Source organism: Brachyhypopomus gauderio, chromosome 8 (assembly GCF_052324685.1).
Source record: "Brachyhypopomus gauderio isolate BG-103 chromosome 8, BGAUD_0.2, whole genome shotgun sequence".
NCBI lineage: Eukaryota > Metazoa > Chordata > Actinopteri > Gymnotiformes > Hypopomidae > Brachyhypopomus > Brachyhypopomus gauderio.
In genome coordinates, this window is record NC_135218.1 from 12,348,533 (window position 1) to 12,375,044 (window position 26,512).

The window sequence follows — 26,512 nt, forward strand, 5'->3', positions numbered from 1 at the left end:
TAACTACTTTGAATTGGTAGACTAGACTGAAAGCAGCCTGTTCGCAGACTGAATGCGCGCTCTAAGCTGCGGGGTCGCCAAACATCTGCACGAGCGTGTATATGGGAAGCAGCGCGAGCGACTTTTCCATCGGATAATGTCATCATGAAGGGGGAGTTCGGAATTGTCTTCCTGCTTCTCGCCACTGTCGCTTATGGTAGGTACGAAGTTCTCACTACATATATAGCCTACTAGATATATTTCTGAACCTATACCCATAAGATGTTCAAAAACCTACTTTCAGCTTTACTTTTCAGTAAAGAGTTTTGCAGAAAACATGAACTCAGGCTCTACAGTGAAGAGCAGCTCATTTTGCTGTAATTAACCTGACACCAATTTAAAAAAAACATTCTTGCTGCTATTTTGTATAGTTTTAAAACTCACCTACAAAGTTGATGAAAGAACAGCTGGCAAATTTCAAATTGTTTTTTAGTTAAATTGTTTAAATCAATCTAAATTAGGAATCTTATGTGTATGTCCTAGATTTAGATTTAATATATTAAGCCATACAACTGTCTGCAAGATGTAGTAATACATTTCAATGACACATAAAGAATTTTTTTAGCCCATCTATGCTTCAGACCAGTCTCATACTGCCAGTTGGTATTATGTGTTACACACGTGGTTCTGTTTTCCAGCTAAGAAGATGCGTTGGTGCACAGTATCTGAGCTAGAACAGAGGAAGTGTGCAGACTTGGCTAAAGCACTGGTGGCTTCCTTACCTCCGGCTGCGGTCACAGCCTTTGCCCGACTGTCCTGTGTACGGGCCTACAGCACAGCCGACTGTATCAGTAAGATACGGGTGAGTCACTAGTCTTCATGCAAGGCACTTCATACTAGAGAAATATATTGGTATTACCATAAAAAAAATAAAGCTCAGAACAAAAATAAATCCTATTCCTGGCCTGCACTTGCCGTTTTCATGTCACCTCAGGCCAATAAAGCTGACCTGGTGACTCTGGATGCTGGAGAGGTCTACTCTGCAGTAAAGCAGTTCGGTCTGACAGCAGTTGCAAAGGAGATCTACAGTGATGGTAGAGAATTATTATTATCATAATTATTATCTAAACCAAAACATTTGTCTCTCATCAACATGCATAATGCATAAATATGAAAAACTGCAAGCAGTGATCATTTTAGCAGATCCTCTTTATGTTGAATTTTCATCACTGTTGCACATAAGCAATGCATGCCATTAAGTTTGATGAAATTGATGCATAGAAATGTATTTCTGAAGACACTGCCAGTTTGTTCAAATGCTTTGCACCGTTTGTCAGGCAGCTGTATTCTGGCAGTGGCAGTGGTGAGAAACAGCAGCTCATTAGACATCCGCTCTCTGAAGGGATCGAGGAGTTGTCACAGTGGGGCTCGATGGACTGCTGGCTGGAGTCTGCCTTTAGGACACCTCCTTTCTCGTAACTACCTGCTTTGGGAAGAGGAACAGCCCCTCAGTCAGGGTAATTAGTTTGCTTGTTATGTAGTAAACCTGGAAACAGAGAATCAGCTTAAAATGGAATTTACACCAAATACACATTTAGCCAGTTAAAATTACTTATAATATCCTCGTTATATCATCGTCCTATGTTCAGTTCAGATGAATGAGTTGTATGTGGTTATGTTTTACCTACATGTGTTAATTACATTTGTATGATATCCTATATTGATTGCCAGTCTCGAGGCTAAGAGAATGCTCCATCTGTATATGTGTGTTTTGCATCTCTGTGTGAGTATCTGTGCTCCGTCTGTGTGTCTGTGTGTGCTCCATCTGTGTGAATGTGCTGTGTGTGTGTGTGTCTGTGCGTATGTGCTCTGTCTGTGTGTGCGTGTGTGTGCCAGCCATCAGGGCCTTCTTCAGTGCCAGCTGTGTGCCAGGCGCAGCTGCCATGGCACTCAGTTTGTGTTCCCAGTGCCAGGGTCAAAGGTCTTACATCCCACAGAAGAACTTCTATTGTGAAACTTCTCACAGTGAACCATTCTATCACAACCAAGGGGCACTCAGGTTTAAAACCTCTCACATGCACACATGCATACACGCACTAACACACCCTTGATGGTACAAAAAGAAACACATATATACAGACACACACACACAAACTGTGTGGTAGCATGGCAAATGCATCTACTTTGTTTGGCGCTTTCTCCTGGTTTCTCTAAGGTGTCTGCAAACAGGAGCAGGAGACGTGGCCTTTGTGGACCATACGGCTTTTGATGTGTTAGATGGTAATACAATGTTATTGTATATAATAATACATTATAATAATACATTATTTAAAATGTATTTTAAGGTCCTGCTCATGCTGCCTTGTTCTGGAGTTAACCTTATGGCAGAGACTTTACTGTATGACATGTAATGCTTTTTCATACCCTTTCTGTCCCCCTTTCTGCCACGCCCTCTTTTTCCATTGCCCTCTACAGCAAGAGAGAAGGAAGAGTACAAGTTACTGTGCACAGATGGTACACAGGCTCCGCTCAGCCATTTCAGGAAGTGCAATCTAGGGCGTGGCCCTGGCGGAGGTGTGGTCACGCGAGTCAACCACCGCAAGATTGTCCGCAAATTTCTAATAGCTGCTCAGGTAATTTCTGCGAGCCACGTGTGTTCTCTTCACCGAGAATGTCTAAGTGTTTCATAATAGTTTACGAATCTGTTTATTAGACAGCGTTTGGCTGGCAGGGACGAGACCGTCAACGTTTCCAGCTTTTTAATTCATCACATTATGGAGTGAGTGACCTGCTCTTCAGAGATGTGACTGCCAAACTGTCTGTCCTGCAAGAAGACGTAGACATCAATCGGCTTCTCGGTCTGGACTATGTGGCTTTACTCAAAGGCCTCAGACATGAAGGTACCGTCTATCCCAGCCATCTTAATGTGTCTTAATAGCTATAGATTTTTGTGTATTAGTATTTTACTTGTATTTTTTAGTTCTCATTCTCTGCTGTGTGTGTGTGTGTGTGTGTGTGTGTGTGTGTGTAGGGAGTTCTCTAGAGGACAGCGTGGTAAGGTGGTGCTGTATAAGTCATGCTGAACAGAAGAAATGTGAGCAGTGGGCCTTCAACATAAAGTCTGACCCTCTTGTATGTGTCAGAGCATCTTCCATGAGCGACTGCATCGAGAAAGTCAAGGTGCAGTATGATGAAACAAGTACTTACTGGCTTCTTATGTACAACAGGCAGAGACACTTTCACATGAACGCAGCACAGCACTGTCCCCTGATGTCCTCTGTCCTCCAAGGTAAAGTCTGTACCACAAAATAGATGAAGCATAAGCTTCAACTCACAGGGCTTTTTTGTGTCTTCATGCAGAGGGATGAGGTAGATGCTGTCTCCCTGGATGCTACACACTCCTTCATTGCTGGGAAATGTGGTCTTGTCTCGGTAGTGACTGAATATTATGGTAAATACGATGTCTTTATTTATGTCCTTTGTGTTCTGTTTTTTTCACCTGCTCTGTCTAAAGCTTTTCTTTTGTTGTTGTTCTTGTACACTGTTCTGGCCATAAGGGACGAAGTGTGAATTTACTGATGGAGGAAATGGCCATTTTGAGACTAAAGGTAAAAATCAACCTATTTTCTAATTGAAAGACACATGTACCAAAACTGTGGTATAACGAAAGTATATTTACATTTGTTTACATTTATGGCATTTAGCAGACGCTAAATAATGTAGTATACGCATAAATCACATATATATCACAAACAATATATTCATTTGATATAAAAAAGGGTTTTCATTTATAAATGAACTATGGACTTGCATACATCATGCTTGAATACATTTGTGTAACTTTCAAGCCTTCTGCACAGAAGGTTATAATGTGATGACACACATAAAAACCCAGAAAAATAAATAAATGCTTTTTGTCCATGTAGACTTGCCATCAGTGTATAGTGTGGCAGTGGTACGTCGCTCCAGTAGAAATGTATATTTTGGGAATATGGGTGGTCGACGCTCCTGTCACGGTCATATGTACAGTCCTGCAGGATGGGTACTGCCTGTGAAACATACACTGAGCACAGAACACAACAACAGCGCCACTTGTGAGCCAAACAAAGGTACTACAGCTCTCCCTAAAATATTAAGAATATTGCAAGCATTTGTAGTTAATCTTCACTATTTGTATATGAAAGCACTGCAAGGTAACTAATACTAGATGCTAGAGTGTTTTGAATGCCTGTGCTTGTCCTGTGATCTTAGTTTACTCTGAGGTATTTTGGAAGGGCTGCTTGCCAGGAGCTCAGGGCAGCCTGTGTAAGGTGTGTGTAGGTGGCACAGAGGAGGCTGCCACCAAACGCTGCTCTGACAACCACAATGAGCGCTACTATGGCAACCTTGGAGCATTGCGGTGAGTGAATGCCACTGTTTGCCAGGTGGCATTTCAGAACCATGTTTCAGAATGTCATCGTCATTCCAAAAGAGCATATTGCTACATAACAATGCTGCCTCCCTCTTAGGTGTCTGGTTGGAGACCCCAGTGGCAAGAGCTATGGGGATGTAGCATTTATGGAACACCACAACCTAGAGAGCAACATTAAATGTAGGCTGCATTACAGTTTTATACACTGACGTGTTGGATGTAGTTTGCTACTGTTTAATTTCTTTTGCTAATCATGTTTATTGTTTGGAGCAGGTGGGGTAGAGTTGGTGGTAAAACCTTCCACATAATGTATTTACCTGGATACTGTATATTTCACAAACCATTGTGTCGATCACTTCATTGAGACTCATAGTGAATGTATGATAATTAATCCAAATTGGGTCTCACATTTTTTTAAAACATATCAATTAAAATACGTGTGGAGAGGTGTGGTCACCATAATAGATTAAGACTGCATTACCTTAAAGTAGCTTTGAAATACATTTTAGAGCTTGTTACCATCATCACACAAGTGATGCCATTATTACTCTACCGGAGGGCAGACCTAAACAGCAGTGGCTGGGCAGAGGGCTGGCTTCCCTGGGATTTTGAGCTGCTGTGTGGGGACGGAAGGAGAGTTCCTGTGGTGGAGTGGAAGAACTGTAATCTGGGAGCGGTCCCACCCAACACCGTCATGACCCGACCTGTACTCACTGCTCGCATCTACGATTTCCTCATGAAGTCACAGGTCGCCGCATTACTGGGTCAAACGCTTCACAAAATGAGCCTCGTGCACTTTCTAGAATGTGAAGATTATTATTTTTATGTAATGAACATATATTATCATGACATTATAATACTATATCATAATATGTAAAATGACTGTCATTTTGGGTTAGCGAAAATAAAAGTTCTCAGACTTCTCAGGTTGATCAGTATCTTCACATCTTCATAATACATAATGCTTCCCATGAAAATATAGTAGATCTCAAAGAACACAGTATATCAGTAAATATGACAGACGTGGACATTCACAAATGCTGATCGCTGATCGTGTCTTTGTTACCTGTTCCCAGGAGACCATGGCAGCACACCCTGAATCCGAGTTCAAGCTGTTTGAGTCTCAGCAATATGGAGAAAGTGACCTGCTCTTCAAAGATGCAACTCAGTGTCTGGTCCACACCAGCCATTTGGACTACCGCACTATACTGGGAGAAGAGTTTTATTCACAGGCAGAAAATATCTTTAACTGCACACATTCAGGTGAGATTGAATTCACATATATTGCTGGATATATTGCTGGATGATTGTCAACACTTCATACCCTGACAACCTTTGGAGTTCTCTGGCATTTTCTTATTAACTCATATTAATAGTATGATACAATATTAAAAGAATATATTACATAAATGAAGAAAGTTCAAAATGTAGATTTTTCATAATGGAATTGGTGAAAATTGTCTTCTTTTTGACAGATATCCTGAGGTTTTGCAACCAAGATGTGTGTAGCATATTCTCATTCTGAAAATGACACAACATTTTCTCCCTTATGTTAAATAATTTCCCAATGCACAATAAATTCCCACTCTCCTGCTTTACTGGTGCAATTTATTGGGTGCTTTAACTACGCAGGAATGAATGCTGACTAGTAGAGTTGTTAAAAATGACAAATACATAAATGACATTTTGTAAGTGATCAGTCACAACCCATCAAGAATGAATTCGCCAACGAATTAGGAAGCTGTGGGACTTCAGTTCCCATGATGCATCTTGTCATTTCTAAAACGGAAGTATTTGTCGATAACCTACACGAAAGGCGTTACATTCGCAATGTAAGATCTGTAGTCATGAGCCTGTGGAAACAATTCTCAGTATCGGTAAGTTTTTTTTTTCCCCTGATGTTAAATGCAATGAATTAAAGCTGCTAGATCGGGACGATGTATTTTTTCAAACTGTTGGAATTGAGAAATGTCTTAGCTAACTCTATATGTTGACTGTACATAAAACGACTGCACTTGGAATAATGAACATTCTTGATTGTTATTATGTAATGTAAGAGATGCTACCTATACGGACTTTGTAAATTCTGTCTTCTTAAGCGAATAAAACGAGATTTCTCAGTAGGCCTACTAAAAATATTTTGTTACACGATTTGGCGAATCAGCCAGAGCTTTCTGTAAGATATTGAACGACTGCAGGGTTGCCAACTTTTGAAGATCGCTTAAATGTTTTTTTACCCATGTCCCCTCCCGGGCTCAGTACGAACGTAAAATGGACACAAATTAAGTATTATATCGCGATCGGTAAAATGCGTGTGTCTCACGCTCAATGCGTGAGAGTTGGCAACCCTGCGACTGTCATTTAACACAATAAAGCAATTAACTTTCAAATGGATGTTAATTTATGCGACTCAATGACCGTAAAATTAACAAGACACAAAATATTAATATATTTTTGTTATCACGTGTATGCTTAAATTGCGAGTAACTGACATCAAATTAAAAAAAAGTTATTTAAATTATTTAAAGTTAATAATTTATTGACATTTTTGAAATCCAGGTTTTCTGTAGTTCCTCTAAGTACTAAAATGCTGTATCTGTACTTTACTGGAGTATTATTTTTTTTCTCCTACTTCCACTTTTACAGTTAGCAGTTTAATACTTTTACTCCGATACATTTTTTACGTGCTATATAGTTACTCACAATTAAGATGTTAGCTGGCGCTGTCACCGGGTCAAGCAATCAGGCTTATGAGAAAACTGTGCATGCTCCGCAGAGCCGGTGTTACACCGAATTCTGCGACCGTCGAATTCTGTGACCGCAGAGGGCGCTATTTCGCAGTTTCAGTTAGTTTCAGTTCACAGGCACGAGCGCATTACGAATGCTGCGTAAGCTACGCCGACGCGCTTTCTTTTCTCGTTTTGCTGCTGTCCACGAGCCAAAATATGAGAGATGCGTGTATTTACATTTTATGTCGTCTGTTAACAAGAATGTTTCATTACAACATTTTTACACGTGACGACAGGAGTAGCCTAAAGTCAGCCAATACATACGCCTGACAATAGCAAACTTTTCATAAGTTATGTAAGCTGCTGTCATTTGGACCTCATTCCGAATGGTAATTATACACTTCTGAATAAAATGTTTAAATATAGTGTAAAAATGTTGTAATGAAACATTCTTGTTAACAGACGACATAAAATGTAAATACACGCATCTCATATTTTGGCTCGTGGACAGCAGCAAAACGAGAAATGAAAGCGCGTCGGCGTAGCTTACGCAGCATTCGTAAAGCGCTCGTGCCTGTGAACTGAAACTAACTGAAACTGCGAAATAGCGCCCTCTGCGGTCACAAAATTCGACGGTCGCAGAATTCGGTGTAACACCGGCCCTGACCAATGTGGTGCCCTAGGCGAGATTTTGGTTGGTGCCCCCTGCATCATCAATCATATTTTACATAACGTAGTGCAGAGAACAACTTTTAAATATAAATAATAAATGTAAAAAATAAAAAACAACAACTACCACCAGTGCAAATCAGGGCAATTTGCCTACTGCAACATTATTATTTCAAAAGTGCATCTGCAATGAACAGAGGAGCATATGTGTGTTTTTAATATATATTTATTTTAAAAACTTGCTGAGCTAAGCTAATAATAGCACCTACTAGGATTGGGCAGTATGATGACAGTGGCGGTTTTCACTAAGATCATACAGAGGGGAAAAGCCACAATGACGATTGAGTGTTAGTTGTGAGTCAAGAGAGCTGGTTTAAAAGAAAAACACAACAGCTACAGATTGGCAACATTTTGGATTTGTTTCAAATAAAAATGAGAGACAATTGGAGCACGCCCCCACGATTCTAATTCGATAATATGATTGGTTGATAAAACTGCCAATCTATAATAAAAGCTCTCAATGTAAAAGACAAGGGTAGGTGACAGATAAACAGAAGTTCCTGAGGGGAGGGCCTTTCTCTCTTTTACCTAGAAACAACAGTGTGAAATATTCTGATTGGTTGATTTTTTATTTCAGCACTAAGTTTTTTTTTTTCATCACATGCACGAAAAGTGGATTTGAAAGCCGATTTATAGGGAAAATACAAATTATTGGTGAAGCGTTATTAACATATATTACATATAATCAGTGTTGGGAACGTTACTTTAAAAAAGTAATTAGTTATAGTTACTCACTACTTGTTCAAAAAAGTAACTGAGTTAGTAACTGAATTACTCTATAATAAAAGTAACTCGTTACCAGGGAAAGTAACTATTTGCGTTACAGTTAAAAAAAGGTTATATGCCAATTAATTAAGTTTTTTTTAAGCAGTTTTCACAGTCAGTTGAAATGAGTAGATCAGAAAATTGTTTAACTTTTGATATTTATTGCACATCCACAGACCAGTGCAGGATAAAATCCTTTAAAATCCCAAAATCTTTGGGGAAAAAAAAGCAAAAGTAAACAGTTACACTATATAAAGTGCATTTACATCTATGAAATTAAATTAAATTCTCTCAACCTGAGACAACTGGTTTGTTTACAACAGAAGTAAACTTAACAATAAAACCTCTATTCTTAATTAAATAAATCAAATACCCAGTCTGGTAGACATTCGGGAACTTCAAGTATTTTCTTAAATAATGTTTATATCGCCTTGAAAGTTCTAGTTTTCTTCGGCTTGCACCTGACGCCATTTCGGCCTCTTCTCCGTTTGTGTCGTGTCACTCGCGTGCTTCGGCGCGCGTGTAAAAACACTGGCTCTGATTGGCTATCATAACGCTGCCTTAGCTAAACGCTTATTGACTTGTTAAGTTAAACAGGTGTTACACCGAGAACTGACCTAACGGGATCTGTTAATCCTCACTAGCCTGGGCAGCGGTCCGCTCGCATTAGTATATCAATATATAGTAACGCACCGCTTTTAATGACCAGTAACGTAAACGACGTTGTAACGACAGGAAAAGTAATTAATTATATTATCCCGTTACTGACAAAATGACGACGTTACCTAACGCCGTTATTTTTAACGGCGTTATTCGCAACACTGCATATAATAGATAAAGCATCATTTTAAAGATCAATTAACCTTCAGAGAAGGCGTTGAAGTCCCTGACGTCAATGGTATAGTGTTAATTCACCACATATTACCATTATATTACCAGGTTTTTTTTGCCACCTTTCTTCCTCCACTTTTCTCCTTTTACTACCCTGGGCACCAGAGGACTTCTGCCTTTTTGACGTCTTTTCGAGGAGATGTCACTCACTCTGTGGTGTCTTTTTCCCCACAGAGAAACAGTAACGAGGTGCGCAGAGCGCGCGCGGGAGGGTGGGTTGGCGCGCGGGTGAGAGGTGTCATGTGTTGTTATTATAAGAATTATTAATTTGACTAATATTATTAAACAATGAAATTATGATTATGTGGACTTTGCTTGTTTTCACATTTATTAATTATTCATTTGTAAAAAAAAAAAAAAAAAAAAAACGCATGCACGCGAGCGCCCCCCTGGACAGACGGCGCCCCTAGCATTTGCCTATGTCGCCTAATGAAAGGGCCGGCCCTGATGCTCCGGTTGCGTCTCGTTTACTCTGCTGCTGCCTTCACTGAACACTTGAGCTTTGTAATCTAGGTTCACTTAACGCCGTGACTGCCGCAAGGGTCCGCGCGGCAAAAATGACGCAATCGCGGTGGCTCCGCCCAAGCGCGTTGGCCACGCGCGGTCGTGTCGCGAGGTCGTGCGAATTTTCATTATTTTCCAGCACCTTCACCTTAATTTACATATTTATACAAACACACATATACTCGAAATTATTCCAAATATTTCGCTTTTTATCTCATTAAAGAGATTATACCGTGTTTGGTAACAGCAGAAGAGCAGCATAAGTGCTGTATAATAAGCTTGTTGGCGTTTTAATGTACATATATTGGCACCTTCCACACCTTCAACATCCTATGTGCTACGAGGTTAAGATGACTATTCACCTGGCCATTGGGGTCATGGTGTTCATCTGGGTGAAGTCCATCCTTTTAGCTCTTATCACTATGCTCGGCTGGCCAGCATACGGGAACCAAAGTTCCATCGCGGCCGCCCATTGCTCTCTGCATTGGAGCCATAGTCGTCTCAGGAAAGTGTTTGCAGTGCTGTTCTTCCTGGTGTGCTTTCTGGTTCCTGCGGTCGTGATCTTCACCGTGTACTGCAACGTCTACAAAGTCGCACGAACCGCCGCCCTCCAGCACACGCCCGTGCCCACCTGGGCCGTCGATCGGGCTAAGTGCCGCTCGGACTCCATCAACAGCCAGACCACCATCATCACCACCACCCGCAGTCTGCCTCAGAGACTGTCCCCAGAGAGGGTGTTTGGGGGTAGGAAAGCTGCCATCACCCTCGTGGTCATCGTGGGGCAGTTCCTGCTGTGCTGGCTGCCGTACTTCAGTTTTCACCTGCACATGTCCATCACCGCCCCGCTCCAGAGCCCGGGAGATGTAGAGGAGGCCGTCACCTGGTTGGCGTACTCCTCTTTCGCGGTGAACCCATTCTTCTACGGCCTGCTCAACAGGCAGATCCGCGAGGAGCTCGTCAACCTGAGAAGGTGCTGTGCTCCCCACCTGCCCGTGGAACTTGGAGCCTCGAGTCATGAAGGATCCATCCAGGAGAACTTTCTGCAGTTCCTGCAGAGGACGAACAGCGCAGTTGAGACCACCAAGTCCAGCTGTGCGAACTCCAGTCTTAGGAATACCTGTGTAAACTCCAGCCCTAAAAATACCTTGGACCATGGGGTTAGAATACCTGGGGAGATACCTGAAGAGTGATGGAGACCTATGACAATAAAACCTCTTGACTCTTGACTTGACATGGCTAAACCTGAGAAATGTGCGAGACATTATATGAATTGTTGGTGGGTGTGGGTGCACACACGTCCATTTCAAATGAAACAATTTCATTTTCTATTGATATGACTACTATGTGGCTCATCTTGTAACTTCACAATTACAGTAGTAACTGTAAGCAACATTTAAAGTTCAATATTACTTTTACATGTCGTGTTAAAGACAAAACAAATGAACAATGCAACTGTATACCAGAAATCTTATTATGTTTTCATTATTTTCATCCCATACAACTGTGAGTTTTAATCTAATTGAACTAATTCTAAGCCAACAAGCTGAGTTTCCCTGTGTCTACAAGCAGCCTCTGATGTAGCTTACTAATTCCATCTGCTCGTCTCCATGGAAATGCTGTTTAGCCACAGCTTTGCATAGCAACAGGGTTCTTTTGAGAGGAGTTCTTGGGTTTCCTTGTAAATTGGATAAAATGCCATGTCCTGCAGTAGCGTTTTCACCCAAGCAAAGCCATGATAACACATTACCTGTGGATAACCACTTGTTTGTTACTTCACACTGTCTGCATAAAATGAACCACCTTTGAGGTTTCACATTTTACAGCACCATTTAATACAAAATGATCCAGTTATGTGATTCTATATTACTTATTTATTATGTTAAAATAAGGATTTCAAGTCTTTTCAAGTCTTAAAGCTCAAGTCCGATTACAAGTCCAAGTCAGTAAAGGTAAAGTCTAAGTCAAGTCGCAAGTCTTCAGTGATGTTGTTAAGTCAAGTCACAAGTCATCAGTTTAGTGACTCGAGTCGGACTCGAGTCCAAGTCATGTGACTCGAGTCCACACGTCTGGACGATAGAGAAGACGGCAGGAATGAGGCACAAAATTGCGTGATGGCTTGAGTCTGCTGAATGCTTTTCATGGCAAAGGCCGTTTGCTGCCTGCGGTTATTATGGGTTTTGTAGTTTAATTAACACGTACCAACACCTGTAGCCCCGCACAAACACAGACAACACAGAACTGACTTCCGGACGTTCCTATTAAACTACACTTCTCTAAAATTAACTAAGGTAAAATTTGAAGACCTGACTAAATTAAATTTAAGACATTGGATGAAAATCTGGCTGTTTTTTAAGTCTTTTAAGGCCTTAAAATTTTGAATTTCAGACATTTTAAGACTTTTTAAGACCCCGCGGGAACCCTGATTTATTGTCATTTTTTAAATTTTCATTTAAGTTGGTGATCTTCCTCGCCTTTGTTGTTCTTCAACTTCTCTTCAGTACATCAGCGTAGCGTGTTCGTTGATGTAGAAGGAAATAATTAGAAACAGACCAATCTACTGCAAATAAAAAGCTTTATTTGTACCAAGATATCTTAGGAGACCCCACACATACAATGCATGCTCCCCACCCTAAGAGCAGAGCCATATAGAGAGAGTCGTGACAACGGAAGTTCAAAACACTTGGTGGTCACGTGATTCACAGAGGCTACAGATAGTTCCAGGAAGTTCAATTTGAGTGCACACAGAGACAGAACTGCGATTTGAGGATTATTGTGAACATATAGCAACCAACTTTAGGCTAATGTTAGAGCACATTGCTGTTTAATGCTTTGATTGTTTTATAATTGTTATATATTACGTTCATTTATATATTTAGAAGGACAGGAAGGGGTGAGAAATTCAGATTAAATAAATTTTCTAACATTAACATATGTTTAAATCATGGTGATTTCTGTAATCCCATGGTATTGGGGACCTAAGTAATCTAAATGACTAATGTACATTTTCTGACAGAAGGAAATTCTTTGACTTCATTGTGCAGAAATATGCTTTAAAAGGGTATTATAACACATTACATTTACATCCAGACAGTATATGATATATATATATATAATTTATCAATGTATTTTAATATCTTGTCTTTTTAATACACACTTATTTACAGCAATTAATTCATTAAATAAATTTAATAATCTCAAATATGAATATCGTCAAGACGTTTTTCTGTGTGCTTTCCTCCGTGTTGTTTGTGTAGTGTCCACCATGGTTTGCTGTGCTGCATGGGGATGCTCCAATCGATCAGAGAAAGGAGCAAAAATGTATGGTTTCCCCACTGATACTGAGAGGAGAAAAAAATGGTTGTCTCAACTAAGCAGGAGCAATCTTACCCTCACTAAATATTACAACAGCAAATATATATGTGAGGTAATCATCAAACACTGCATTTGCACTTTTCACAATAAACACACTATTGGAAAGCTTAATGCCTGATTTATTAAAATACAGAATAGTGAACAAAAAAAAAATCAAAGACTCCAGACAGACTCTGGTGCAGGGTGAGGGTGCTATCTGGTTGCAGGCTCCATTGAATCCCCTATGGTTCTTTGGCTTAAAGAGAGAGAGGAGAAAAAGACAGGAGAAAATGATTATTATGAGTATTGATGTGATATGAATTTGAATTTGTTGCACATCCTTGGTTTTTTTTTTATATGTGTAATGAGTGTATACATATCCAGTAAGTGTTCTCTAATACTGTGTATTCACCCACTATGGGATATGTATATGAGTAGACAAAACTGAGTTGTCATGTGTGAGGAGTAAACTCACATCACTCTGCAGGCACATTTTGAGGCAGACCAGTTCATCAAAACCAAACAGGGCAAGACTAGGCTGAGAGCAGATGCTGTTCCCACCATTTTTGTGCATCGCCCCGCACTCAGAAAGAGGAAGCCCCCTGCACCACTGGACCTGTAAAGACATTGTTAGAGGTGACACAGGTATAATAAGTATGAACTCCTAATAATTATATTATTTCTTTAAGTGATAGAATATTTAAAAGTTAAATCACACTAAATAGTATATGTCTTTTATATCCAGCAGTTTCAAAAACTGAGGAAATACGTTAATAAAATAAAATAAAAAATAAATAAAATGAAATAAAAAGGAAAATAAAATAAATAAAAGGATAAATAAATAAAATAAAAGGAAATAAAACGTTAGCTGGTACTCCAAAATGGATATCCTCATTTCACCTCCTCGACCCAACACACTCTACAATCACACTCAAATGTTATATTTAACCAATGCTTAGCTACCCCGCAAAAACATTGCGTTTAGGTGAAATGGCATTAAGAGAGGAATTTACAATTAATAGGCTGTCAGTCGTTAATGTGAAATCTCGCTAACCGTATTCGCGTTGTCTTAGCATAGATTTAGTTCCGGCATCCTGGAGAACACTGGGGGCGTCTACGGGCGGCGGCCACAGGCAGCTGTGTCACCGTCGCCTCTGAGACGGGCGGCTGCGTTACGGGCGGCTGCGTTACGGGCGGCTACGTGACGGGCGGCTGTGTTATAGACGGCGTCACGGGCACGGTCACGGGCCGCGTCACGGGCACGGTCACGGGCCGCATCACGGGCCGCGTCACGGGCCGCGTCACGGGCTGCGTCACGGGCCACGTCACGAGCCGTGGCATGGGCCATGTCACGGGCAGCGGCACGGGCGGCGGCACGGGCGGCGGCACGGGCGGCGGCACGGTCACGGGCGGCGGCACGGTCACGGGCGGCGGCACGGTCACAGGCGGCATCCTGGGCAGCCGGGGCGGCGTCCTGGGGAGCCAGATTCACGGGCGCAGTGTCCTGGGCTGCATCCTGGGGAGCCTGGGTGGTGTCATGGGGAGGCCTTCTTAGCTGAGGAACGGAAAGGTTTGTACTTTTACCAAATCTATCACGCATATACAGGCTGTGGACATCTGAACTGGGTTGGGAGAAAATTTATGCTTTTTTTCCACTAACCGCTAAAGGTGAGAATAGTATTGGTCAGAGATTTCAATCGTAATATCCTCAGATGGTTTTAATCCCTCAAACTTAATCACACCAAAAGCTAGACATATTCCCCGTAAAATTACCTGTCTCCGCCCCTGACGTAAAACAGCATCATGAACACTTTCGTATATGAAAGCCAGTGCCGCTTAGTTCATGATAGTCATTTTGGATAAATCATTTACACAATCTATTTTGCAACAACCTGAATTGTAATTATGTTGGCTTACGAAGCAGCCAACATACTGTTCTCCCTATTCTTCTTCTTATTATTATTCTTCTTCTATTCCAGTTTTTGGCACTTTTCACAGGTCGCAGTTTTTGAGCTAGAACCTTGAAATGTAGCAGGGACATGTCGGACATACGGTGTCCTCAGGACAACGCTCCAAAGTTGACTTTTTCCCATTAACTGTATAACTGCACTACCACTCAATTTTAACTAACCCACAACCAATTACCCCTCAACAGTAATTGCCCCATAACAGTAATTGCCTCATCACAGGTAAATACCCCCTTAACAAAAAAATCACATCTAAACAAGCTTTTAACATAAATTACACAGTAATCTTAATAGCCATCAACAACAATAACCCCAACAGGTCAATAACCCCTCAATGTCAACTACCACACAGCCAATTACCCCTCAGCAGTAATTGCCCCAAACAGCTAAATTACCTCTTAACATCAACAACCCCATTAAACTAATAGCCTTCAACAATATCAAATACATCTGCATTAACTACCCCAATGGCAATAGCCCCTCAACAGTAATTGCTTCACCACAGGAAAATACCCCCTCAACAAAATAATCAACATCTAATCAAGCTTTTAACAGGAACTACACAGTAATCTTAATAACCATCAACAACAATAACCCCAACAGGTCAATAACCCCTCAATATCAACTACCCCACAGCCAATTACCCCTCAGCAGTAATTGCCCCAAACAGCTAAGCTACCTCTTAACCTCAAAAACCCCATTAAACTAATAGCCTTCAACAATATCAAATACATCAGCATTAACTGCCCCAATGGCAATAGCTCCTTAACAGTAATTACCCCACCACAGGTAAATACCCACTCAACAAAAAAATCCACATCTAAACAAGCTTTTAACAGGAACTACACAGTAATCTTAATAGCCATCAAAAACAATAACCCCAACAGGTCAATAACCCCTCAGTATCAACTACCCCACAGCCAATTACCCCTCAGCAGTAATTACCCCAAACACCTAAACCTTAACCGCAACAAAATTTAACAATGATAAATTTAAAACAACCTTTAACATTAGGTCATCAACATTCAAAACAGCGTTTTAGCTGCTTTGCAAGCCAACATAGGCAAAGTTTGTGAACAAACTTTGTCTATCTAGTTAGACCTACTATAAATAGTTAAAATGTAACCATCTCAAAAGAACTTGAACTTACGCTCATCAGTTCTCTCACGGTCCAATTGATTACGTATATCGCATGAAACATTGCTCCGCAATCATCAAAAACGTCGTCTGTCGTTTTAAACAGCGGCCGCTCCTTTTATAGTCACTTGAAGTGTGACGTCACTAGTGTTGTTAGTAATGCGTTACTTAGTAACCAGAGACCAGAAAAGTGAAGCTGCAGTACAAGTTTTAACCCCGCCCATTTCCATGTAAGTGAACGGGCCGGACGAGAAACTTTGAATTTTTATTACACGTAAAATACGGTTTTTGAGCAATAGGCCTTTTTGCATTTTTTCTTTTGGAAAGCTCTCGGCGCAGGGTAAAGTTACTTCCGTTACACATTTAAACAATGGCAGAGTCCAATAACAAGAGCATTTGCAGTGCACCAGGGTGTTCAGACTCCCAGAGTCGGGGGTTGTGGAATATTTGAGCATTTGCGGTAGCATCTAGCCCTGATCCGCTAGCATCTAGCCCTGGTCCGCTAGCATCTAGCCCTGGTCCGCTAGCATCTAGCCCTGATCCGCTAGCATCTAGCCCTGATCCGCTAGCTTCTAGCCCTGGTCCGCTAGCATCTAGCCCTGGTCCGCTAGCATCTAGCCCTGGTCCGCTAGCATCTAGCCCTGATCCGCTAACATCTAGCCCTGATCCGCTAGCATCTAGCCCTGGTCCGTTAGCATCTAGCTCTGATCCACTAGTATCTAGCTCATCCAGCTCTGACCATCACTTTTATTATTAATATCGATTATATTGGACACTGAATAAACAACAACACTTAATAACTTGGTGTGTGTCATGAACTTTATTGATACTGATGTAAACCAAACAATCAATAGCTGACGTTACTCGGCTTGCTAATCTAGCTAGATATTGTTAACTAAAGCTGTCAGTATCATTCATAATATTATAATATATCATAATAATATAGACTGTTTTACCACTCCGTAGGATGACTAATGGAACTAGTTATACGTTCAATAAAAGTTAGTTTTTTTACACGAGGCTGAAGTTGGTTCCTTATTCGCCAGTGTCTTATTCGCACTTTCCGTTCCACCTTAAAAAATAATGCGGTAGTTTCATTATGTCGCCGCGATAGAATGTATTGTACGTTTCTATGGCTGTATCTCCTGATTCTTACATCGTCTCAGAAATCTGACGAGCAGGTTTGATTTACCACATAAGTGTCTGTATAAATCCAGAAGAAAAAGATTTTTTTACTGTAGAATATTTGTTTGATCACCCTGTGAACTTGGCATGTCAGGCGATAGAATGTACTGTGCATACAGTGCATTTGTCTTAGTTTCTATGGCTGTATCTCCTGATTCCTACATCGTCTCAGAAATTTGACAAGCAGGTTTGATTGACCACATAAGTGACTGTATAAATTCGACTAATAGTCGAATCGGGTTTTTTTTTTTATCTAGAGCACCTTAAACGGGATCCCGTTCTCATTCAGGACTTTTTTCCACTTTAAATAAAAAACCTAAAACACTCAGATAAATGAATAAACATGGTAGGTTGGCTTTATTCAGCTTTTATTTATTTATTTTTTTATTAAACGTTAGAGAACATTAACAAAAAAAAGTTACTGTCAGTGCGCATATCTAACTGTCAGACAGGCACTGTGCAAAATGTCAAAAATATTTTAAATAAAATATGCCTGCCTGAAAATATAAAAAAAATTGCCACACAACAGCAAAAAAATTAGAAGTAAAGGTTTAAGTAACGGGATTTAAAAAGCAAACAACAACAAAAAATGTTTATAGGACTACTTGCCGAGACGCGACGAGATGACAGGACATGACCGAAACGACAAACGGCTGAACTGTTTTTTTTTTCAACTCCGCTCATTTGGATTGTACAACTGCAGGGTGTGATTTATTAATGTGTAGTAAGGAAGATGCCTATTATTAATGCACACACATCATTTAAAAATATTTATTAACAGAAATTAGGATGATTTTATTTGACAAAAGGCTATATATAACGAAAAAAAGACATTTCATGTAACAACTAATGCTTAGCAGCATCCTTGGGCACCCACATGCAGTTAGAATGGTACATGAGGTGAGGTGTCCAGTTTGTCCCATGCAGGTTGCATTGGACTGGGTTACTTGTGTCTTTGATATCAGTCCTCTGATTATGTAGTGACATTACTATCCAGCATAAAAGAGGGTGCCTAGAAGGTTGGTAAAAGCTGTGGTGTTCAGATGGAATAGAACACCTTGATTTATGTCTAATGCACTTTGTTCCTAGATGGTGCGGTCATGGCGATCCCTGCCATCATCTGCAGCAGCCGGAAGACGAACTGCCTCTTCAGTACATGCAGGTGCACTCGATTTTGTTCCGTCCAGCAGCTCAGTTGACAGGACCTCCTTAGAGCAGCTCCAGACGTTTATATCACAAGCCTCACGTCTCTTTGTAATAACTGGAGCAGGACTGTCGACTGAGTCTGGGATCCCTGACTATCGTTCAGAGGGAGTTGGGTTGTACGCGCGGACAAATCGACGGCCTATGCAACACGTCGAGTTTGTGCGTAATGCCAAGGCCCGGCAGCGTTACTGGGCTCGTAACTTTGTTGGCTGGCCGCAGTTCTCCTCTCACCTGCCCAATTCAGCCCACTATGCCTTGAGGAACTGGGAAAAGAAAGGCAAAGTTCACTGGCTTGTCACTCAGAATGTAGATGCTTTACATTCAAAGGCAGGACAGCAGAGCTTGACTGAGCTGCATGGCTGTTCCCACAGGTACAGTAGGTCAAGAAGTCTTAAAAAAAAAACCTTGTTTGAACATACAGCTATATATTGGTTTTGATTTGCACAAATTGCAATCCAACAAGATTCTGAGTTTTGTCACCTTAAGAACAAACAGTAGGCACAAGCCTACATCATAAACTTATTCCTAAAATAATCTTAATGTGTTATTGTGGTTCTTTCAGGGTGATGTGTCTGGGATGCAGGCAGCTGACTACTCGGGAGGAGCTCCAGAAGCACTTTGCTGCCCTGAACCCCAGCTGGAAGGTGGGTGCAGGGGAGATGGCACCTGACGGGGACGTTCTGCTGGAAGATGAGCAGGTGCTGAACTTCAGAGTGCCTGCGTGTCAGGCCTGCGGCGGCATACTCAAGCCTGATGTGACGTTTTTTGGTGACACTGTCGACCGAGCAATTGTGCAGTTTGTGCAAGACAGGCTGGCTGAGTGTGACGCTGTGCTTGTGGCTGGATCCTCACTGCAGGTGACTACCCATACATGCTTCTAAAGAGTTAACCATGAAGAGGTAATAAAAATTGTTTACAAAAGCAACATCTGTGGAATAATTCTGTTTTGATCCACTTGTGTACAGAGATTTATCAAAAGCTTCTTCAAGGGTTTTATTTTTGAGCATTTTTGTAAGATTGTGGACTTGGTGACCCTTAATGACAAATACAATTTGTCATTTTGACAAATGGCTATTTTAACTTGCTTGACAAGAAAGGAATATGCAGAGGTTTCTAAAATAAAGAATTCATCCAAGGCATTTACTAAGAATAGCCATGAGAACATACTTTTGAAAGGGTGTAATTTTTGGTCACCAGGCTGATTTTGTATAACACATTTGTAATGAGTAGAACAGAGTTAAAAATCTTAATGTTGTCTGAATGCATTATTTGTATGTAAAACATGAAATTATTTGTCTAAATATTAGCTATTTTTGGCAGGTTTATTCTGGATATCGTTTCCTGTTAGCAGCCAAAGAGAGACGAATCCCAGTGGCCATTCTGAACATTGGCCACACGAGGGCTGACCATCTTGCTGAAATCAAAGTGAGTGCTCGCTGTGGAGAAGTGCTTTCAACACTCACTCCCTGCTGAGATGAAGACACATGGAAGGCGTTTTTAGTGGACTTTGTAACTCATAACACCCTCTTAAGACTGTTTTACTTCATGGCTGTTCCCCATAAACAGTTAGCATTCTACCTCATTAAGCAATGTACAGAATACATTATTTAGGAGACATGATCATCTGTATCAGGTAGCCTTATTTGGTGACCACTAGACAGAATATATGATGGGAAATGTGAAAATTTATATGAAGAAGACCTATTCATGCACATGTGTCTGGGAATAAGAAATTCAGTGAGACTCTGCTATGGCTTTTTAACTGTAACTCACTGTAATGGTAGGGGTAGTGTTGTAAAACCCTTAATGTTGGTAATGGGAATTGTTAATTTTGTATTATGTATATCCAGATAAAGTGTTACTGGACTTTAATCCCCCCCCCCCCCCCCCATTTTGAAGTTTGGGATCTTTTACTTTTTGGCATTTGCATTGTTCTGGAAAAGTAATTTTAGACCTTACATTTAACATATTTCAAATGCAAACCCATAATTTGTTGTAAGCATATATTTGGGAATAATAGTATTTGTACTGTATTGTTACTACTATATCTTGAAAAAATATTTTAAATAAACTAACTTATGGGTGTCCATTTGTAGTGTAGATGGAAACTGCACAGAAGTAGGCTACTTAGACCTATTTCAAACACTAATAAAAAACAAGGCATTCATAATGCAACACAGGGTAAAACAACAGTATCTTTTGAAAAACTGAGCTCAGTTAAAACTGCTTGTTGGCTAAATTTGTCTCTCAAAAGCTCAGTCCATCGTTCTATAAATATGTGGATTTCAGACCACAGTACTTCAGGAAAACTGAATGAGTAAAGACAAGTGCCATGCCTACAATCTCCTATCTGTGAGCAAACCCAAGCCTTATTCACCACCAGTGGAGTCATACTCAGACAGTTCTCCAAACTCTGGGCTTGATCAAACCAGTAAGAAGCAGGATAGCCCAAAAGGATCCCAAAAAGGGTACACAGATTCCAGTTACCACACATGTCCTCTCCCAACCCAATGACTGTTGAATATTTGTTCTCATTGTCCATGAAGAACTTTAAAATGTCCTTGACCATATCCTCAGTGCTCTTGTCCATGGCAGTAATGCATGGCTCTTCCCTCCAGGGACACACATCAATACTGATGAGATTCCTGCTTTGGAGCAGTTCTTCAAGGTGTAACTTCATTAATTTAGAGTTAACTACAAGAGTACTCCCACTGATAGACACCACCTGCAGTTCTGTGGTCAGCAACCCAATCCCGAACAAGGAGTTCACGTACTGATGCACTTGTTCTGAAGATGCTGAATTACTGTCATACAAAAGAGCAGGTTTAAGGCCCAGGTCCACCGCTATAATCTGGACAGCCACATCAAGACATGTTGATATTGGAAGTCGTTTCTTCTTTCTCCCACGGCAAAGAAACTTATGGGCAGTTGAGATGAAGAGGTCTGCTGAAACCACCATCGTTCCCACTCTTGAAGACCAGACACGAACACAATATGAGGGAATCTCGGAATAATGACTGGTTTACGTTCTGTCGCAGCTAGCTAGCTAACATGACAGTATTTAGTTGTTGTACCCGAAGACGTTGTGGAAAAAAACAGACAGGTAGCTATTAAGATACTAAGAATTTCAACAAAATCTCCCAGCTTTTTAGCCAACCAACTTTCTGTTCAACTAGTTATCGAAGCTACATAGTGCACGCATTCTAGTTTGAACATTTTGCAAACGTGGTTACGAAGCATCAAAATAAAGGTCTCACATGTCACGTGGTCTCACATGTCACATGTTTTAAAATACAACTAATACCCACACAAAATATAGTCACAAGTTAATACGATATCCTAACGAATTTATATAAAGTCTGTGATTGTTCTGATATATATTTAAGCACGATTTTAATGCTGCCTATATCGTGTGTATGCTTTTATTATGAAATAAATTCATGACGTTCGTTTTCAATAAGTAAACGTATGTTTTGGCTGTCACAGCTATCTCACTAGCTATATTATGAGCATTTTCTATGGTTTTAGATAATTAATGCTAATGTATGTAGGTTAGCAGTGCAGGTCGTAGTTTATGCGATGACACGTTAGAAAATATAATAGTAATTTTATCTCCGTGGTGTGCATTAGCTTAAATCGGTCTTTATCATGGGCTCTGAGGACATACTCAGAAGTACATCAACTCTTGCGTCTTATAGTGTCTTACTTCAGGTAGGCCTACTGTCCTGGGGTGGGTTTCCCGAAACGTTCGTAGCGCTAAGTACTTCGTAACCTCGTATGTATGAGGTTAATAAGTACTTAGCGCTAAGAACGTTTCGGGAAACTCACCCCAGATCTGTTACTAGAGCTAGATAACTTCAAATATGCCTCGGCATCCCTAATTTTTTTCACCGTTTGTTTAGGTGATGTTCCGTGCGTTAACCTTCTTCTTGAATGCTTTCACCTTACGCTTCGTGTCCAAAGAATTAATTGGCGTGGTGAACGTCAGGTGTGTTGATATCCCTACATACGTTGTTCTTATTATACATGTATGGTGAACTCATTGCATTGCTTGTGTTTTAGGTTGATGCTACTCTACTCCACTCTAGTTTTTCTGTCCAGAGAAGCATTCAGGAGGGCATGTCTGAGTGGAGACACAGTGGGACGTAACTGGAGACAGGTTATCAACCTGCTATGGCTTACGTATGTAGATTCATCTTAAGCTTAAGACCATGGGCATAGTATTATCATAGGATGCACGTGCGATCTGAATATATTATCATTAGTGTGTGTTGGATTTTCTCACTGCTTCTCACTCTTTTTGGTCCTCAGGTTGCCACTAGGCTGTCTTTGGGGAGTTGTTCTTGTGTGTGTGTGGTGGTGGGTCCTACAGGCTCCAGACCCTCAGACTGTTCCACATTATGTACCTGCTGTGATGATCTTCTGCCTAGCTGCACTTACAGAGCTGCTGTCTGAGCCTCTCTGGGTCCTTGCACAAGCACACATGCTTGTCCGCTTAAAGGCAAGCAAGATAATAAAAAAACTTGACTTGAAATAATAAACGAGAATCAAATAGAATTTGCATCTAATAATAGTAAACATTATGTTTTTTTTTTGTTTGTTTTTTTTTAACAGGTGATCGCTGAAAGCCTATCCATGATTGCTAAGTGTGTTTTCACTGTAACAATGGTAGTCGCTGCTCCTCAGTGGGGCCTGTATATATTCTCTGCTGCACAGGTGAGGTTTACATGTGTGATGTCGTGTGTGATCTTTTGCTGTGTTGGTGTTTTTCTTACCGTGTGTGTGTTTATAGTGTGTATATGCAGGGATCCTGGTTCTCTGTTACACTGCCTACTTCATGCATTTTCTTGGTTCTGATGAGTCAAAGAGGAAGTCCTTCCCTCTACAACACATCTCAGAGCTGCTACCCTCCAGAGTGAAGGGACAGGTGCAGAGAATTTCCTATCTAGCTTTACAATAGACCTCCATTTATGTCTCTTTTTAATTCCTTTAGTTTCTTATTGTCTCAGTCATAAGACAATAAGGTACTTAGCTGACGGCTTACATATTGATGCAAAATTCTATTTCATGCACCTTTAGATTACAGTACAATAGTCTGGACATACTAAGATAAGATAAGTTGATGTCAGTTTTTTTGTAAAAGGTGTGTGTGTGTGTGTGTGTGTGTGTGTGTGTGTGTGTGTATGCATGTATGTGTGTGTGTAGCCTGTGATCAACTGGAAACTTGCCACACTGACTTGGAGTTTCTTCAAGCAGTCCTTTCTCAAACAGATACTTACAGAAGGTAATACACATACACTAACATCAATGGTCTGACGTGTATTTATCTGTAACGGCATGTTGAACGTTTTAAGAGACTTTGAGGAAATTTATGTTGCAGGGGAGCGCTACGTAATGACCTTTCTGAACGTTCTCAACTTTGGAGACCAGGGTGAGTGTGTTGGTCAGGAAACTAATACAACTACATACAAGTACACAAATAGAAATGAAATTAAAAAGTACACAAACAGCTTTCTGTGGTCTTTAGGTTGGGCTTACATTCTGCATGCTTGTGTTTTCTGTGTAGGGGTATATGATATAGTGAACAATCTTGGCTCGATGGTGGCTCGGTTCCTGTTTCTGCCCATTGAGGAGAGTTTCTATGTTTTCTTCGCCAAAGTGTTAGAGCGAGGACGGGAAATAAAGGATCAGAAACAAGTCTGTACATTCAATCACATATCCCCTTAGTCTGGACCCTCGGGCAGCTCAAAACTTGGATGACATTGGTGCGTGTTACTTGGTCCACAGGATGACGTTTTCATAGCAGCAAATGTACTGGAATGTTTACTGAAGCTGGTTCTTCTGATTGGTCTGATTATCACTGTATTTGGTTACTCCTACTCTCACCTGGCTCTTCATATATATGGAGGGGAACTTTTGAGCAGTGGGACAGGTATAGCCTGCACACATTATGAACTTTACAATGTCTTTTAAAATGTACTTAAGAATAGCATAGATATATTTGCATATACAATTTAGCATTTAATGGTAATGTATGATATTGGACTGTGTGTGTGTGTGTGTGTTGCAGGGCCTACTCTTCTAAGGTGCTACAGTTTTTATGTACTTCTTTTAGCCTTGAATGGCATAACAGAGTGTTTTGTTTTTGCTGCCATGAGCAAGGAGCAGGTGGACAGGTAAGAATATGTCCCATTCTAAATGCTGAAAGTGTAGATCTAAGCATAAGTGTATTCACACATTAACAATCGTTTTAATAAGTTCTTTCGGTAACAAAAAGAATTCTAGATGCTGCTTTTTTGTTTTGTAATGTTTTCAAAATATAGGGGTCTCCTGTTCATTTGCAGGTATAACCTGATGATGCTGGCACTGTCCGCATCCTTTCTACTGATTTCCTATTGGCTGACTTGCCTGTTGGGGAGTGTGGGCTTCATCCTGGCAAACTGCTGCAACATGGCTCTCCGAAGCATACATAGTCTTGTGTTCATACACCGCTACTTCAGACACAGTGACCACACCCCTCTGTCTGGGCTCTGCCCAAATTCAGCTGTTCTGATCGCCCTCACGATAAGCTCCATCCTCACAGCCTTTTCAGAGGTAAAGCTGTATATGTGGTATTTACTACTATTTGAATATGAGTTGTGTAAAATCAGTGCTTCTAAAAATTGTTTTCTTTGTGTATTTCAGCATATATTCTGTGACGGTGGCTGGTTGCTAAGGCTGGCTCATGTCGCCGTGGGAGCTGTTTGTTTACTAGGTGTGTTCATTGTAGTGTTTCTTACAGAAACGAGACTTGTCCAGTTCATCCGAACCCAGCTGCAACCCAAATACAGCAATAAACAGACATAAGTCTGTAACCACTTAAACATTGCCATTGAATTACATTGTATCTATGAATTTGGTGTTCAGATATGGACCACATATTTTTAAGAGCTGCATAGGTATTCCACTGACCTACCTGACGCATTTGATGTTCACTCTAGGCTAATCACAAACTGTTTTTGAAAACTTGGAATACCTCAACCAAATGATTTTATGGATTTTGTGGTGTATGCTTTAGTCTATGAAATACAAGTGTCACTTTTTGTGTGTGTGTGTAATATGTAATTATATATATATATATATATATATATATATATATATATATATATATATATATATATATATATATATATTCTGTTGATAAATTGAAACGTAAACGGTGAAAGTGAAAAAGAAAATTGATTGACAAAATTAAGTAAAATGAAGCCTTTAAATGATTAAAATTACATTTTATTAAAGTTAGACCAAAGAGTGATATTGGGTTATTACAGTTTACAAAGTGGCTTTCTGACAGCTTTCTGTAACAGTGGCTACACTTTATATACCTTTTTTTTACTTGCGTAAAAATAATAATAATAATAATAACGTAGGTAATGGATATTTACTTAAAGGTGCTGGATACCACATATAATACATAATTGGGGGAAATATATGCAATTGGATGTTATGGGAGAAAGTACAAAACAATAAAATTGTTTATTTTAATCTGTCTGATCTGCGTCATATACCTGTTCTAATGCCCTGAGCTAACGGACTAGTGACAGGGTGGCAGGGAAATAGTGTAATTAAGAGGATGAGACAAACCTTCATCTAGATCATCTAAGTTTTTTTTATATTTA

At 40.4% G+C, this 26,512-nt stretch overlaps 5 protein-coding genes and 1 long non-coding RNA gene across 11 annotated transcripts; 4 read left to right on the plus strand and 2 right to left on the minus strand.

Annotated features, from left to right (window-relative positions):
- The first annotated feature begins 3 nt into the window (after positions 1–3).
- sxph (saxiphilin) lies at positions 4–5,988 on the plus strand. 2 transcript variants are annotated; one of them, XM_077014476.1, is made up of 17 exons: positions 7–196; positions 678–841; positions 974–1,073; positions 1,317–1,496; positions 1,876–2,038; positions 2,195–2,259; positions 2,455–2,612; positions 2,693–2,879; positions 3,011–3,159; positions 3,340–3,430; positions 3,537–3,587; positions 3,906–4,088; positions 4,231–4,378; positions 4,488–4,570; positions 4,954–5,138; positions 5,467–5,653; positions 5,866–5,988. In XM_077014476.1, exons 1-17 carry the CDS (start codon positions 145–147, stop codon positions 5,913–5,915), a joined length of 2,196 nt encoding a protein of 731 aa, XP_076870591.1. In that variant the 5' UTR covers positions 7–144; the 3' UTR covers positions 5,916–5,988. The 2 variants fall into 2 exon arrangements, with proteins under 2 accessions (XP_076870592.1, XP_076870591.1); XM_077014477.1 differs by lacking the exons at positions 5,467–5,653; positions 5,866–5,988 and having other exon boundaries at positions 4–196; positions 4,949–5,087.
- On the minus strand, positions 5,086–7,234 carry LOC143521542 (uncharacterized). The gene is made up of 3 exons (XR_013132796.1): positions 7,094–7,234; positions 5,457–5,598; positions 5,086–5,189 (listed from the first exon to the last, which is right to left on the minus strand). It is a non-coding gene; the product is annotated as an uncharacterized LOC143521542 (long non-coding RNA).
- On the plus strand, positions 6,014–21,295 carry sirt4 (sirtuin 4). Of its 5 annotated transcripts, XM_077014488.1 has the most exons (5): positions 6,128–6,267; positions 13,263–13,432; positions 18,738–19,225; positions 19,417–19,711; positions 20,175–21,295. In XM_077014488.1, exons 2-5 carry the CDS (start codon positions 13,271–13,273, stop codon positions 20,325–20,327), a joined length of 1,098 nt encoding a protein of 365 aa, XP_076870603.1. In that variant the 5' UTR covers positions 6,128–6,267; positions 13,263–13,270; the 3' UTR covers positions 20,328–21,295. The 5 variants fall into 5 exon arrangements, with proteins under 5 accessions (XP_076870604.1, XP_076870603.1, XP_076870606.1 ...); XM_077014489.1 differs by lacking the exon at positions 13,263–13,432 and having other exon boundaries at positions 6,014–6,267; XM_077014491.1 differs by lacking the exons at positions 6,128–6,267; positions 13,263–13,432 and adding an exon at positions 13,816–14,004.
- On the plus strand, positions 10,168–13,226 carry LOC143521539 (putative G-protein coupled receptor). Its single transcript, XM_077014494.1, has one exon. It carries the CDS (start codon positions 10,302–10,304, stop codon positions 11,196–11,198), a length of 897 nt encoding a protein of 298 aa, XP_076870609.1. The 5' UTR covers positions 10,168–10,301; the 3' UTR covers positions 11,199–13,226.
- On the minus strand, positions 19,834–22,096 carry c8h1orf74 (chromosome 8 C1orf74 homolog). Its single transcript, XM_077014495.1, has one exon. The coding sequence runs from the start codon at positions 21,811–21,813 to the stop codon at positions 21,019–21,021; it is 795 nt and encodes a 264-aa protein (XP_076870610.1). The 5' UTR covers positions 21,814–22,096; the 3' UTR covers positions 19,834–21,018.
- Positions 22,097–22,305: 209 nt separating this feature from the next.
- Positions 22,306–25,995, plus strand: rft1 (RFT1 homolog). Its single transcript, XM_077014480.1, has 13 exons — positions 22,306–22,565; positions 22,757–22,842; positions 22,917–23,036; positions 23,166–23,355; positions 23,469–23,570; positions 23,647–23,781; positions 24,060–24,138; positions 24,235–24,285; positions 24,421–24,551; positions 24,642–24,786; positions 24,925–25,030; positions 25,199–25,448; positions 25,539–25,995. The coding sequence occupies exons 1-13, from the start codon at positions 22,503–22,505 to the stop codon at positions 25,698–25,700; spliced, it is 1,620 nt and encodes a 539-aa protein (XP_076870595.1). The 5' UTR covers positions 22,306–22,502; the 3' UTR covers positions 25,701–25,995.
- Positions 25,996–26,512: the final 517 nt, after the last annotated feature.